Source organism: Rhinatrema bivittatum, chromosome 6 (genome assembly GCF_901001135.1).
Source record: "Rhinatrema bivittatum chromosome 6, aRhiBiv1.1, whole genome shotgun sequence".
Lineage (NCBI taxonomy): Eukaryota > Metazoa > Chordata > Amphibia > Gymnophiona > Rhinatrematidae > Rhinatrema > Rhinatrema bivittatum.
Genome location: NC_042620.1, coordinates 174,725,738 through 174,741,321, shown reverse-complemented (window position 1 = coordinate 174,741,321; position 15,584 = coordinate 174,725,738). Strand labels below are relative to the sequence as shown.

Here is a 15,584-nt window from a genome sequence, read left to right as displayed (position 1 = left end):
GTTACAAATTTTTACTAATAGGTCTGAAATTTCATTTTTTAGTTCCTTCAGAACTCTGGGGTGTATACCATCCGGTCCAGGTGATTTACTACTCTTCAGTTTGTCAATCAGGCCTACCACATCTTCTAGGTTCACCGTGATTTGATTCAGTCCATCTGAATCATTACCCATGAAAACCTTCTCCATTACGGGTACCCTCCCCAACATCCTCTTCAGTAAACACCGAAGCAAAGAAATCATTTAATCTTTCCGCGATGGCCTTATCTTCTCTAAGTGCCCCTTTAACCCCTCGATCATCTAACGGTCCAACTGACTCCCTCACAGGCTTTCTGCTTCAGATATATTTAAAAAAGTTTTTACTGTGAGTTTTTGCCTCTACAGCCAACTTCTTTTCAAATTCTCTCTTAGCCTGTCTTATGATTGTCTTACATTTAACTTGCCAATGTTTATGCTTTATCCTATTTTCTTGTGTTGGATCCTTCTTCCAATTTTTGAATGAAGATCTTTTGGCTAAAATAGCTTCTTTCACCTCCCCTTTTAACCATGCCGGTAATTGTTTTGCCTTCTTTCCACCTTTCTTAATGTGTGGAATACATCTGGCCTGTGCTTCTAGAATGGTATTTTTTAACAATGACCATGCCTCTTGGACATTTTCTACTTTTGTAGCTGCTCCTTTCAGTTTTTTTCTAACAATTTTTCTCATTTTATCAAAGTTTCCCTTTTGAAAGTTTAGCACGAGAGCCTTGGATTTGCACACTGTTCCTTTTCCAGTCATTAAATCAAATTTGATCATATTATGATCACTATTACCAAGCGGCCCCACCACCGTTACCTCTCTCACCAAGTCCTGTGCTCCACTGAGAATTAGATCTAAAATTGCTCCCTCTCGCGTCGGTTCCTGAACCAATTGCTCCATAAAGCTATCATTTATTCCATCCAGGAACGTTATCTCTCTAGCGAGACCCGATGATACATTTACCCAGTCTATATTGGGGTAATTGAAGTCTCCCATTATTACTGCGCTACCAATTTGGTTAGCTTCCCTAATTTCTCTTAGCATTTCACTGTCCATCTCATCATCTTGACCAGGTGGACGGTAGTATACCCCTATCACTGTAGTCTTCCCTGACACACAAGGGATTTCTACCCATAAAGATTCAATTTTGTATTTAGTCTCATGCAGGATGTTTATCCTGTTGGACTCTATGCCATCCCGGACATAAAGCGCCACACCTCCTCCCGACTGCTCCTCTCTGTCATTGCGATATAATTTGTACCCCGGTATAGCACTGTCCCATTGGTTATCCTCTTTCCACCATGTCTCTGAGATGCCAATTAAGTCTATGTCATCATTTACTGCTAACCAAATATCAAAAGGCACCAAAACTATTTAAGAGGGATCCTTACAATGCTAATTGAAACCTCAAAGCAAATCCCTCATGATAACTATAACTTCTTCTATTTAACTCCTGAATCCTCATAAAAAAGAGTGAGAAAATTAAACTGTCAACAAGAAAAAATTTTTTATGGAAGGAGAGGAACGTTTCATATGCATAATCATAAATCCCCACCAGGGGTAATATGAATGTCAATTGTAATCATAAACATCCTTCCTCCGACCAATGTGTGCAATACATGTGTAAACAGTGCTACAAAAAGCTTTTTTTTAAATTGATTTTTTGTCAATTGCTCTAAAACAGGGGTCGGGAACCCATGGCTCGCGAGCCAGATATGGCTCTTTTGAGGGCTGCATCTGGCTCGCAGACACGTGTCGCCATACTTCGCGGTTCCCCGCTGACCCAGCTGCTCCCCGGTCCTCCGCCGCCCGGGCTTAAAATGCTGTCAGCCCGGGCGGAACGCGGCAGGACAGCTGGAGTCAGCGGCACCGGCGTGCTCTCTTCTCCTCCCCCCCCCCCCCCCCCGCGGCCCGGAAGAGGAAGTGGAGAGCATCGGGTGCCTGCGCGGGAAGAAGAGACCACACTAGCGTGGTCTCTTCTTCCGCGCAGGCACCCGATGCTCACCACTTCCTCTTCCGGGCCGCGGGGGGGAGGAGAAGAGAGCACGCCGACTGGAGTCATCCGGGTGCCTGCGCGGGAGTCATCGGGTGTCAGCCGGGTGCCAGCGCTGGAGTCATCGGGTGCCTGCGCGGGTCTTCCCGCGCAGGCACCCGATGCTCTCCACTTCCTCTTCCGGGCCGCGGGAAGAAGAGAGCACCGGCGTGCTCTCTTCTTCCCGCGGCCCGGAAGAGGAAGTGGAGAGCATCGGGTGCCTGCGCGGGAAGACCCGCGCAGGCACGCTAGTGTCCGACGGGAAGAAGACTGCAGCGCGGCTCGGAGGAAAATGAAATCTTCAAACCGCGGCTGATGGGACTCCGCCTTCGCGAGGGCTGAAAATGAAGGAGGTTAGCGTTGGGAGGTGGCTGCTGCTGCCGCGAGTTCCCGGGGGGGGGGGAGGGGGAGAGAGAGAGTGAATGAGCGAGCAAGCATGTGTGTTTGAGATCCTGTGTGTGTGAGTGAGAGATTGCATGTATGTGAATGATTGAGAGCCTGTATATGTGAAAGAGAGTATGTCTGTGATTGAGATCCTGCCTGTGAGAGAGAGAGCATGAATGTAAGTTTACCATTGGGACCCTGTATGTGTAAGTTTGTAATTGAAAACCTGTTTGTTTGAAAGAGTATGTGTGTATGATTGAGATCCTTTGTGTGTGAGAGAGATCATGTGTATGTATGATTAAGAGCCTGTGTGTATAAGTAAGAGAGAGACCATGTGTGTCTGTGTGTGATTGAGAGCTGATTTAGGTGAGGGAGCATGTGAGTATGTGATTGAGAGCCTGTGTGTAAATGAGAGAAAGAGAGGACATGTTTGTAAGCATGTGAATGAGAGTCTGTGTGTGAGAGAAAAAGACAGCATGTATTTATGTGATTGAAAGCCTGTGTGTGTGTAAGCGTGAAAAGATAGACAGCATGTGTGTAAATGTGTAATTAAGAGCCTATATAAGTGAGAGAGAAAAAACATTTGTATATGTGAGTGACTGAGAGCATGTGTGTATAGGTGTGTCATTGAGAGCCAGTGTGAGAGAGAGCGCTGGTATGTGACTGAGAGAGGAGAAAGTTCCAAGCAAACCACCCCACCTCCTGCTAATTCAGAACAATCTCAGGACACCTGGATATCAAAAGTTCCCAGGTATGCAGAGCAAAAAAATTTTTGTATCCTTATTATTTTTCATTACTGGATCTTTGTGTCTGCTATTTTGAAATATTTTGTTGGTATCTGGAAATGTTTTATATGAGTTTTTAATTATTGGATATTCCACTCATCAGCTGTTTCGAAATATGTTCTTTTTGTTAGTACAGTTTTACTGCTGATGATTTTATATTTCTTGATTTGTTTTATAAGGATGTGTGATGTTTCTTTTTTCCTTTGTTACACTGCATACAGAGACTCTGGCTTGTTGCAGTTTCCAATTCAGTTTTTGTCTGCATGCTTCTTGTTATGCGTTTTGGTCTCTTTATTCTATGTTAGGTGAGGGACAGCACGTGATTCAGGTGAGGTTTTCTGCTGGCGTGTAGTTTCTGTGTAGGACTCTATAGCAGCCTGACTTGGTCCGTTTTCCTAATAGGAGATGTATTGGTGTCTTAAGGCCTGGTGTAATATTTTCAGAGACTTATTGTACTTTAAAAGTGTGATCTTACATAAAATGCACACATTTACTTGTATTTAGTTTTAAACATATTGTATGGCTCTCATGGAATTACATTTTAAAATATGTGGCGTTTATGGCTCTCTCAGCCAAAAAGGTTCCTGACCCCTGCTCTAAAACATTTTACGTTGTCAGAAAAAGGTGAAAAAATCACTCCAAATATTCAAAATACAGTCAAAATGAACGCTCCTCGCAGCCTTGTGAACTGATCCCCGCAAAGGGTATGAATCTTGAAAAGCCGCTGATGGCGCGACCTAGATAGGCTTAACCGGCAGTCTCTTATGGCTTAAAAATAAGCTCATACAACACCCCGACTTATCTGATGGTTTGGCGGGTCACCGACGCAGCCACGTTTCAGGTCCACACTGAGACCTTTCATCAGGGAGTTGATCCTCTTACGATGTCTCGTCGGTCAGTGTTGAGCCATTGCCTGCTAGGTTCGTGGCGTGAGTCATACGACTCTATCCAAGGCTGATGACGCTATAGGCTAACGGAAGCGTGAATTTAAACTGAATATTGGACTAGCTGTGCGACCAATCTCCATCAAGTTCTGAACCCATGACGTAAACAGAAAATTCACCCAATCAAAAAATGGGGAAAGAAACCAGCTCCGTTCGATGCGCGATCGTTCCAGGACTTCACCGATCACAAAATTGAATTCCAGTCTAATAGTTCATTCAACCCTACTGGTGCTTGTGATTGCAGAGTAAAAATCCAAAAAGCTTCTCGCTTATTTAGAAGTCGAGTCCGATCGCCCCCACGGGGAGGTAATGGGACTTGATCCAAAATAGTCCATTTCAAGTCTGCAAAAGCATGACTTGTCTGTACGCAGTGCGAAACAATTGGTGCAGTTAAAGTTGCAGTGTGCAGTTTGGACTTATGTTCATTGAGACGGATTCTGATTTTCCTGACCGTTCGGCCAATGTATACCTTAGGACAAGTGCATGCGATGGCATACACCACATGATCTGATTCACATGTGGTGTGAGTCTTACGGTAAACTTTGTATTCTGTGACAGGATCAATCCATCTATCCCCATTAATACTCTGTGCGCAATGGGCACAATGTCCGCATTGATTGTGGCTGCCCCCTGGTACACGACTACTGCCATCTGTCACCGCATGTATCAATGTGTCACGAATGTTCTTACCACGTGTCGTGACTATTAATGGAAGATCTTTGAAAATTTCATGAAGGGCCAAAACTGGCCAGTGTAACCGGATAGAAGCAGCTATAGCAGAAGTGGCCACCGATTGATTTAACACGCACACAAGACCGGGGTCTTGTTTAAGAGGCTTATAAGATAACAAAGACAATCTGTCGGAATATTTTGCCCGTTTATATGCACGTTTTACCACAGATTTCAGGTAACCCCGTTCCAGGAATCTATTACTAAGAATCTGAGATTGTCGTTCGAATTGGTGCTGATCTAAACAAATGCGTTTAATTCTGAAGAACTGGCTAACAGGCAAGCCACGCTTGAACGATGGCGGATGATGACTGTGGAATTTTAAAAGATTATTCTTGTCAGTTGGTTTGCTATACACTGTAGTTGTAAATTGACCATCCTTTCAACCCACCAGAACGTCAAGGAAAGGTACTTGGGAATACGACTGTTTGGTAAACTGCAAGTTGGAGTCTTGCTGGTTTAACCACTCAAAAAACAATGCCAAGTTATCTTCAGTGTTTTTCCACACTAAAAAGATATCATCGATGTACCGGACCCAAATCACGACGTCACGCCACCATTCAGACACATAAACCACATTATGTTCAAAATGGGCTACATAGATATTAGCGGTGGTGGGGGCTAACGGGGAGCCCATGGGGATCCCATGTATTTGAGCAAACAATTGGTCATTATACATGAAATAGTTATTATATAACACCACTTCTAACAATTGCAATATGACTGAGTTGGGAATCCTTAGATGTGACAACCTTTGTGATAAACATTGTTCAATGACTTGAAACGCTTGTGACACATTGATACATGCGGTGACAGATGGCAGTAGTCGTGTACCAGGGGGCAGCCACAATCAATGCGGACATTGTGCCCATTGCGCACAGAGTATTAATGGGGATAGATGGATTGATCCTGTCACAGAATACAAAGTTTACCGTAAGACTCACACCACATGTGAATCAGATCATGTGGTGTATGCCATCGCATGCACTTGTCCTAAGGTATACATTGGCCGAACGGTCAGGAAAATCAGAATCCTTCTCAATGAACATAAGTCCAAACTGCACACTGCAACTTTAACTGCACCAATTGTTTCGCACTGCGTACAGACAAGTCATGCTTTTGCAGACTTGAAATGGACTATTTTGGATCAAGTCCCATTACCTCCCCGTGGGGGCGATCGGACTCGACTTCTAAATAAGCGAGAAGCTTTTTGGATTTTCCTCTGCAATCACAAGCACCAGTAGGGTTGAATGAACTATTAGACTGGAATTCAATTTTGTGATCGGTGAAGTCCTGGAACGATCGCGCATCGAACGGAGCTGGTTTCTTTCCCCATTTTTTGATTGGGTGAATTTTCTGTATACGTCATGGGTTCAGAGCTTGATGGAGATTGGTCGCACAGCTAGTCCAATATTCAGTTTAAATTCACGCTTCCGTTAGCCTATAGCGTCGTCAGCCTTGGATAGAGTCGTATGACTCACGCCACGAACCTAGCAGGCAATGGCTCAACACTGACCGACGAGACATCGTAAGAGGATCAACTCCCTGATGAAAGGTCTCAGTGTGGACCTGAAACGTGGCTGCGTCGGTGACCCGCCAAACCACCAGATAAGTCGGGGTGTTGTATGAGCTTATTTTTAAGCCATAAGAGACTGCCAGTTAAGCCTATCTAGGTCGCGCCATCAGCGGCTTTTCAAGATTCATACCCTTTGCGGGAATCAGTTCACAAGGCTGCGAGGAGCCTTCATTTTGACTGTATTTTGAATATTTGGAGTGATTTTTTCACCTTTTTCTGACAACGTAAAATGTTTTAGAGCAATTGACAAAAAATCAATTTAAAAAAAAGCTTTTTGTAGCACTGTTTACACATGTTTTGCACACATTGGTCGGAGGAGGGATGTTTATGATTACAATTGACATTCATATTACCCCTGGTGGGGATTTATGATTATGCATATGAAACGTTCCTCTCTTTCCATAAAAAATTTTTTCTTGTTGACAGTTTAATTTTCTCACTCTTTTTTATGAGGATTCAGGAGTTAAATAGAAGAAGTTATAGTTATCATGAGGGATCATTTACTGCTATACATTCTAATTCTCCCATCTTACTTCTTAGACTTCTGGCATTAGCATACAAACATTTCAAAGTTTGTTTTTTGTTTGTATTTTTATTCTGCTTTTTAATTGATAGGGATAAGTTAGAATTTTTTAGCTCAGGTGAGTTTTTAGTTACAGGCACTTGGACTACTTTTCTAATTATTGTAACCTCACTGTCGGGATGCCCTAATTCTAATGCATCATTAGTATCCTTTAAAGATACATCTCTCCGAACCATGCGCTGCTGAGCGACTGTCTGCTTTCCCCTTTGTTCTAGTTTAAAAGCTGCTCTATCTCCTTTTTAAAGGTTAGCGCCAGCAGTCTGGTTCCACCCTGGTTAAGGTGGAGCCCATCCCTTCGGAAGAGACTCCCCCTTCCCCAAAAGGTTCCCCAGTTCCTAACAAAACTGAATCCCTCTTCCTTGCACCATCGTCTCATCCACGCATTGAGACTCCGGAGCTCTGCCTGCCTCTGGTGACCTGCGCGTGGAACAGGGAGCATTTCAGAGAATGCTACCCTGGAGGTTCTGGATTTAATCTTTCTACCTAAGAGCCTAAATTTGGCTTCCAGAACCTCCCTCCCACATTTTCCTATGTCGTTGGTGCCCACGTGTACCACGACAGCCGGCTCCTCCCCAGCACTGTCTAAAATCCTATCTAGGTGGCGCGTGAGGTCCACCACCTTCGCACCAGGTAGGCAGGTTACCAGGCGATCCTCACGCCCACCAGCCACCCAGCTATCTACTTCCCATTTTCATGGCAGATTCTACCATTATGGATGAGTGCAGTAGCTTAAAAGCTCCATAATGCCTTGATTTCTGCATTCTAAATTTTATATCTGTTTTCTTTGAAGTTGAAGATGTAGAAAAGGGTGATTCCCATGCTTTTATCCATCATGCCATCTAATACTGAGTGGGATGGTAAAGCAGTTGGTTCTGTTGGCATGTCAAATATTTTCAGCAGGCCATGAATGTCTGCCCTTGGATCTGGGAGTTTTTTGATCTCCAGATGTAAGGTGTTATCCCCTTTCTCTATGAATTTTGAATAAGGAAGTTCTTCTGAGGGCAATGAAGATTCCAGTTGTTCTTCCGGAGGATCTGATTGCTTACTGGAGATTCTGGTGAAGATGGTGAGGAGAAAACAGGTTCTTCTGTCAATCCTTTAGAAGGTGGGCTTGAGGAATCTTGTCTGTCATCGTCTCCAGATGGGAGATCAGGTGAAGGAGGAATGATTATAGTATCTGGTTCTGCCTCTGAAGGACTGGATGGAGAATGTGGTATTTGAGTTGACAACAGTTTGTTGAAGAAAGTTTGAAGAATACTTGTGATTTGATTGTGAGGTTGCTGCTTGCAGGCCTTTATTAGATGTTTTTCTCCGTTTAGCAGAAAGGGTATTCTCCAGTGACCTATGGTGTTTCTGGTGGGCAGAGAATGATGGACGTGAGGGAGGTGTTTCAATACCCTCTTCCAAAATGTCACTTGTTTCCATATTCACTATAGTTAATGGGTTAGATTTGTTTCATTTAACAGGACCTTGGGTCCTGGTGTTTTTTTTAGCGGTATGCGTCGAGGATTTTGATTTTTGCGTCATATGTGTCGAGTCTTTTCTTTTAATTTAGTCGATGTATGCATTGAAGTAAGGTGCTTCGACTCAGAGTGTGTTTTCATCGGCGAAATCAATGCACCGTGCGTCGGCAGACATATTTCACTGCTGAATTTGTGAGTCAGCTTCGAAGGATAGCTCTCCATCGATGCACTCGACGCTTCGGAAGCCTTAGACACTTGATGGGCTGAATGGGCATGGAAGCACTTCGTGTGTGGCTCGGTACCCCATCCAGAGCCCTTCGGAGGTTCAAGAGAAGATGCCCTTTTCTTTGGCTTTGATCTCTTAGTTTGCCTGCCCAGAGAGGAGTGGGTTTGACTCGGTGCATATGAGCCCAAAGTACCTTTTCCTGGATCCCGAAGCATTGCTATTTTTGCTGCCCGTTGTCGTCATGCCCTTGGAGATATTCTGCCGCAATTGAGGCATTCAGCCTGGTTGTGACCCAGTACCAAACATTGGTAGCATCTTTCATGGCCATCTGGGATGGACATTATTTTGCCATATGGGCAAAATTTGAAACTCGGGGTTTTGGCATCTTCCTTTGGCACTTAAAAGTGCCATTGGGGGCTCACTTAAGTGAGGTAAGAGAAAAGGAGTCTAGTTCTGTGAAGAGAAAAAAGAAACCATGACAGTTACCGCAACAAGAAAAAATAGAACAGAGAAAGGAGTAAATCGTGTGAGAACCTACCGCTCAGCCGCACAGGAGCAAGACAAGGACAAAGTTTTTTCAACATTCCAAGAGAAGCTCCGCATCAGGCTGCCAGGGGGCGCACCCAGAAAGCATGGCTAATTCAGCCTGCTTATCTGTGGAAAAAAACAGCCACTGGACCGAGGCATAAGTCTGAGGGACCACAGAATCACCTCAGGAATTCTCAACTGGGGGAGGGACCATCTGGTATCACCACAGGAGAGTCAGGCAATCCATTTTCCTTTCAAAATTCTCCTTCTATAAGCTGAAGCAATCCCCAGAAGGGAGATGAACGTCCATCTACTGGAGATGGAGAATACTGGCAGGCTGTCACTGCAGGAGTGTATATACTGTGCTGTCACTTTGCTCCGTCTCCATCTGCTGGTAGAGATGCATAACCCACTGATCCTGAGTCCATCTATCTACATGCTAGGAAAGGGGGATATTTTGGGATGCTCAGTGTTCTAAAAATTCTGATCTGATGTTTCTGGTTTTTGAACTTATCTGAGAATTTCACATTTTCTTCCTGCATGACAAGTTTGGTGAATTTACATCCTTTTTTAGAGACTCCTTGAGCTTACAGATGGAGGGATGAACATCAATCCCTTTTACATAATTCTTTCCAACATTCCACGTGCTGGAAAGAAGAAAAACAGAAAAAGCAATGATATGCAGTAAATTACTACTATGTGCCTTACCTGTGCAGGTGTGTCTGTTTCATTAATTGGTTGCCCATCAAATCTGAATCTAATCTGTCTCATCGACAAGCCCTGTAAAACAGTAAAAAAAAAAAAAAAAAAGAAAACAAGTCAAGACCTCTAATTGAACTAAAATGTTAGTCTTCATTGGTCCTTGTTAGCTCTATGAGTTAAACTCAAATTATCTAGTGTGACTAATTCAGCCCTGCTTGTCAACGGAGAATATTCATTGTTAATATTTTCAGAATGAATTCTGGAGAGTGATTGAGCCCATGTTTATTTACTCACTCTTTTTGGGCCTGGAGTTTTCTCCTGCTCCTCTGGGCTTTCAGCTCACTCAGAACCAGCTCCTACTAGGCTGCAGTGACTTATGCCTTTATTTGTAACCACTCTGGTTCTCTCATCCATTTTTAAACCCCTTTCTATCTAACTCAACAACTGCGGTGACAATCCTTGACTGGAGATCACGGACCCTGGGTACTCATGAAATCCTGTACATGTGGACCTCGCCTTATTATTAAGTTTCACTATTGTACTATGTTTAGGATTCCTCCCCTCCAGGGGCTGTGAGCAATGCCTCTGGTGAGAATGATACCACCTTCTCTATGATGTTAATACAATAAAACAATACAACTCTATACTATGGATATAAAGCAAGAAATATATTTGAAGAATGAACAAAAAGCTTTAAAGGAATCACTAAACAGCTACTACCAACAAACTATTTCAGTTCCAGTTTTACCTGTCTATCACAGTAGGCTTTCATGAGTTTACTGAGAGGTGTATATCGTTTTATTTTAAACTGGACCACTGATCCATCCTGGCCAGCTACCTTGAGATTAATGTGGTCATTCTCTGTTTTCACTCCTTCCTATAAAACAGAAAGGTCTGGATTTAAACATATTTAAACATAACAGTTCTCATACAGATTTCATTAAATTTGATTCATTCCAAGAGAATAAAGAATCCAGCACATTAAGAATTAGCCAAATGAAATAACTTGTTTCCATAAATAAACATAGCAACCCTCCCCACCCCCAACTAAAAACAGGGCTGGAAAAATCCAAGGTTCCAGGTCACCTAGAATTTGGGGCTTGTCATCCAACTCCATCCCAAGCCCAATAGTTGCTGCCATTAGCGGCACAAGCAATGGAAAGATGCCACCACCTGTCAAAGGCAGCTAGCAGCACTACTGTGGATCTGGATCAAGGAGTGGCACTGCTGTTCCTGCTGCACTGTAGTGGGTCCAGGCCAGGGAAAGAGCTGAGCACAATAGAGATAGGTAGGGGAAAAGCAGAGACAGGGTGGAGGGAGAACAAGAAAAAGTAAAGCCAAAAATTAAAATAAGCAAAAAAATCTAGATAAAGATGAAAAAAATATTAATGGGGAAAATGTTTTTCTTCATAATATACTGACTCCAAAAAGTTTTGACTGGTGTCCAAGATTCAAAAAAAATGGTTCTATCCATGCAAAATACCCATATCATGAGGCTTCTGCTGGCCTTTTTTAAAGCTGGAACTGGCCGCACGTTTAGATCTCAAAGCTCTTTTTCAAAGCTGGATATACTGGATACTTCCAAGTAACTCGAATTAGCTACCAGCGACTGGTTGCTGGGCTTTATGGACTTTCAGTCTGACCCAGCTTTGCACTTATGTTCTTATGGCCTGGGTGCTCCTGCCAGAGTTAAGTTATCCTCTGGTTGTTTACAGAGGTCTAACCTACTTATTGCTGTTATATGGAACATCTTACCCTTTGGTAACCTTTTCATCCATTTTCAATTCAATTTATTCAGTTTATAAAACTGCTTTTCCCAAAGATCAAGGAGGAATTTACAATATAAAACTATAATATATATTATATTGTATTATGTAAGGCTTGTGTAGGTCAGTCATATTGTTGCGTCTCTGTGGCCACCAGGTGGCACCCAGAACAGTGGAAAGTGCACTGTGAAAAGAATTTGCTCTGTCTGCAAAGCCCTGCTGCACAGGCACCCAAACCCACAGACAAAGCACACAGACTGTTATTGATCAGATAACCCACACAGGGTACTGTTCACCAATAAGTTTGGTCTGTGAAGCCCTGTAACTCATGCTAGCACACACATACATAGCTGCACACAAGTTTGTGTATACGGACACACAAATTGGTACAGGCAAATATACAGGCTTCTCTTGAAACACAGATACACAGGCCCAGGCATGTGTGCACACACAATTTAGAATGTAATAGACCGGATTGCCTGAGCAATGCCAGGCACTTTTCACTAGTTATAAAACAAGCAATGACCAAAACGCTGAGTATACATAATAAAAAAAACAGGCCAGACTAAACAGAAATCAATAAATCTTCATAAATTTAAAAAGTAAACAGTAACAGCAAACATTTTAAAATACAGCAAGAACTAGATATCATGTAAACATAAAAACCTAATAAGTAACAATTCAAAACAAGTCCAACAAATAACAGTAAAAATGATTATGCATCCCTATATCCCCCAACATTGCTCTTAAAGCAAAAGCAGACCTATAACACCAGGACAATTGCTCTTTGAGGTATAGTGGTCTATTAGTTTGCAGAGATTTGAGCACAAAGGTAAGCAATTTGAATTTAACTCAAATGAAACTGACCAGTATTTCTTAGGGTGGGAGTAATTCTCTTTCCTGCCCACCCTACTAAGAACTTTAACTTACAGCATTTTGTACTAGTTGCAGATTTTAAAGTAGGAGCAGCCCAGTGGGTAGAACAGCAGGCTGAGAACTGGGGAAACACTGTTTGAATCCTGCTTCTCTTAAAAGCAGGGATTCCCAAATTTTTAGCCAATGTGACCTCATTTTAGCCCTTGAAAATTCACGACCAAAAGTTAGCAAGGGTATGGGTCCCATCCAACAATCACTCCTCCATACCTCCCCTATCTGATCCCTTCTCTCTACTTCAAACCTTCCAGAGCAGTGGTTCTCAATTGGTGTATCGCGCACTTCCTGGTCTCCCACTGCTCTTCCCTCCCTCTCCTCACCCCAGCGAGAGAGACACAATTCTTCAATGAACACTGCTGCCATTCCTGCCCAGGCTATCAGCACATTCAAGCCTGGAGAGGAACGGTAGCAGTGTTCGTGGAAGCCAGCAACAGTAACAAGGCCTTTTCTTTTTCCTGCCCCAGCGGCCCAGAAGAGGAACTGATATTCAGCAGGGCGCATATGAATAAGAAAGGGCCATGCTGCTGCTGCAGAAATCATGTCCCAAGGCTCCTGCCCCCATCCAGCCCCCCAGCGGTAAGAAGGTAGCACTCAGCTGTTTGCCTGAACTGCTCGCTATGCAGAGCTGTCAGCTGAGAATGTGACCGCGGGTATTTCCTGCTGTGTATGGCTGTTTTGGAAATCGTTAGGGGCATTTTTGTAAATTGCCCCAAAAAACTGCACTAACACCACCAGCATAAGTTAAAAGCTACAGAAAAAATCCTTTTAGACAGGTTTAGATGGGACTGAGGGTTGTAATTACATGAAGCTGTTTTCACACTTTCTCCTTTCTAAGACAGTCCTTCACTGCCACAGACCCTTGCAAATATCTTGAAGTGGAACTTGAAGTAAGTGGGCTATGGAAACTGCTACTGCCCTCAGTTAATGGGCTTTTGCCTTTGATAACACAGTCTCCGATCGATTGTGATAGCAGAAGTTGATGCATTGGGTTAACCAGCTAGCCAGCGGGCTTTTAAACACCGGTAATTCCAGGGCATTTGGATTGTAGGAGAGAAAAAACTGTGATGGTCTGTGAGGGGACTGGGTTCTTTGTTTGTAGTAAGCCAAGGCTCTCTTGCCATCCAACGTAATCAATAGTGACTCCATTTCAGAGGCATGAGGTTTCGGAAAAAAGGTTGGTAGAGTAATTGTTTGGTTGAGGTGGAAGGCAGAGACCACCATAGGAACAAAGGAAGGATATATTTGCAGGATGACCTTGTCATGACAGAACTGGAAGAGAGGAGGATAAAGCACTAGTGCTTGTAGTTCCCCAACCCGTCGGGCCAATATGATTGCAACGAGAAAGAGTACTTTCCAGGTTAAAATTTTTAATTCTACCTTTCTGCGCGGTTCGAAGGGTGGAAGCATCAGAGTCTGCAGGACAATATTCAAGACCCATGGAATGGCAGGAGGCATTACAGGGGGTCTGAGTCGTAGGGCGCCTCTCATGAAACGTGATATTAGAGAATATGTAGAGATGGTGATGCCCTCACCGTAGGAATGGTACACAGCGATGGCACTAAGGTGCACCCTGATGGAGGAGATGGCAAGACCAGAGCGAAATATGAGGTGAAATTATCTAAGTAATTGCTCTGGTGAAGAAAGGAAAAGTTCTAAGGACTCCGCTATGCACCAGTGCTGGTATCGTAACAACTTGCCCACCTTCCCAAATCTGGAGTAGGTAAAGTCCTCAGGTGGAGACGTCAGCTCTGGCAAACCACCAGGAAGCTCAGAAGGGATTCTCATGGACGAATAGGGTGATGGCGGAGAGAGGCCCTTTGGTTCCCTGGTATATGGGCTTCCATGTGGGCTTAATTCTCAAAAAATGGCTTCAGGATCTGAGTGTGGAGAAGAGCGAGGTGCTGAATGATCAGAGTCCACCACAGAAAGGTTTGAGGGAGAGCCCGGTTGTTGTGCAAGGACAACAGAGTCGAAGAAAGTTTGGAGAAGTCCAGTGATCTGGGACAATGGTTGCGAGGTCACTCCCTTAAGCTCACTAGAAGGTTTAGTCATCCTTCTTTTTGGAGAAGGGGAGGGCCCCGCAAGGCGACTCCAAGATGAGTGTCTGGAGATGAAGGACTTCTTTCCTGATCGTCGTGTCTGGTCACCATCTCTGGCGGTGGTGGAGGAAGAGGAGTGGTGGGAAAGATGTTGGGTGTCCTCTTCTGATTCACCAGAGTATTCAGGCTCCGATACTAATACTAGCAGTGGCAGGGAATCCCTTCGTTCAGGACTCTTGAGGGGGCCGGTGTCGTTTTGGCTCTGAGGGCCCGTGTTCAAATGGTGGGTTTTTCTCTTCGCTTCAACAAGCGAGCCCTCTCAAGGGCCATACCATAAGACAAAACCGAATTGGGTCTTCATGAAGGACAGGCCCCTTCTGCAACAGATTCCTGTGTGGTGGAAGATGAAAGGGGGGGAGGGGTGGGGGTTTCTACCAGGAGTCTTTGCAGATCTGCATACCATGGTCTTCTGGGTCAATCCAGTGCCACCAAAGAACACAATTCCCCTGTAGCCTTCAATCCTTAACTATTCTGCCCAACATGGATCACAGAGGAAAGGCATACAGCAGCTTGTCTTCCAGCCAGACCTGCACAAGAGCATCGGTACCCAAGGACTTCGGATCTCTCCTGCAACTGAAGAATCTAGGAACTTTTGCATTGTGAGAAGTTGCCAGCAGATCTAGAAACGGAGGGCCCTAGCGGTCCACTATCAACTGGAACGCCTCACCCGACAATACCAATTCTACTGGGTCCAAACTCTCCCTGCTGATAAAGTCTGCTCTTACATTGTCTTTTCCTGCAATGTGCAATGCTGAAATCACCTGAAGATGCCTTTCCGCGCATTTCATAAGTTGGTCTATCTCCTGCAATACCTGCTG

The 15,584-nt window shown here is 44.0% G+C and overlaps 1 protein-coding gene across 1 annotated transcript in view; it reads right to left on the bottom strand.

Annotated features, from left to right (window-relative positions):
• The window catches only part of SUMO3 (small ubiquitin like modifier 3), a 60,921-nt gene that overhangs the window by 27,737 nt on the left and 17,600 nt on the right, over positions 1-15,584 (bottom strand). The window contains exons 2-3 of the mRNA XM_029606175.1: positions 10,717-10,845; positions 9,975-10,046 (exon numbers count right to left, since the gene is read on the bottom strand). Coding sequence (XP_029462035.1) covers positions 9,975-10,046; positions 10,717-10,845 — 201 coding nt within the window. The remainder of the gene's footprint in view (positions 1-9,974; positions 10,047-10,716; positions 10,846-15,584) is intronic.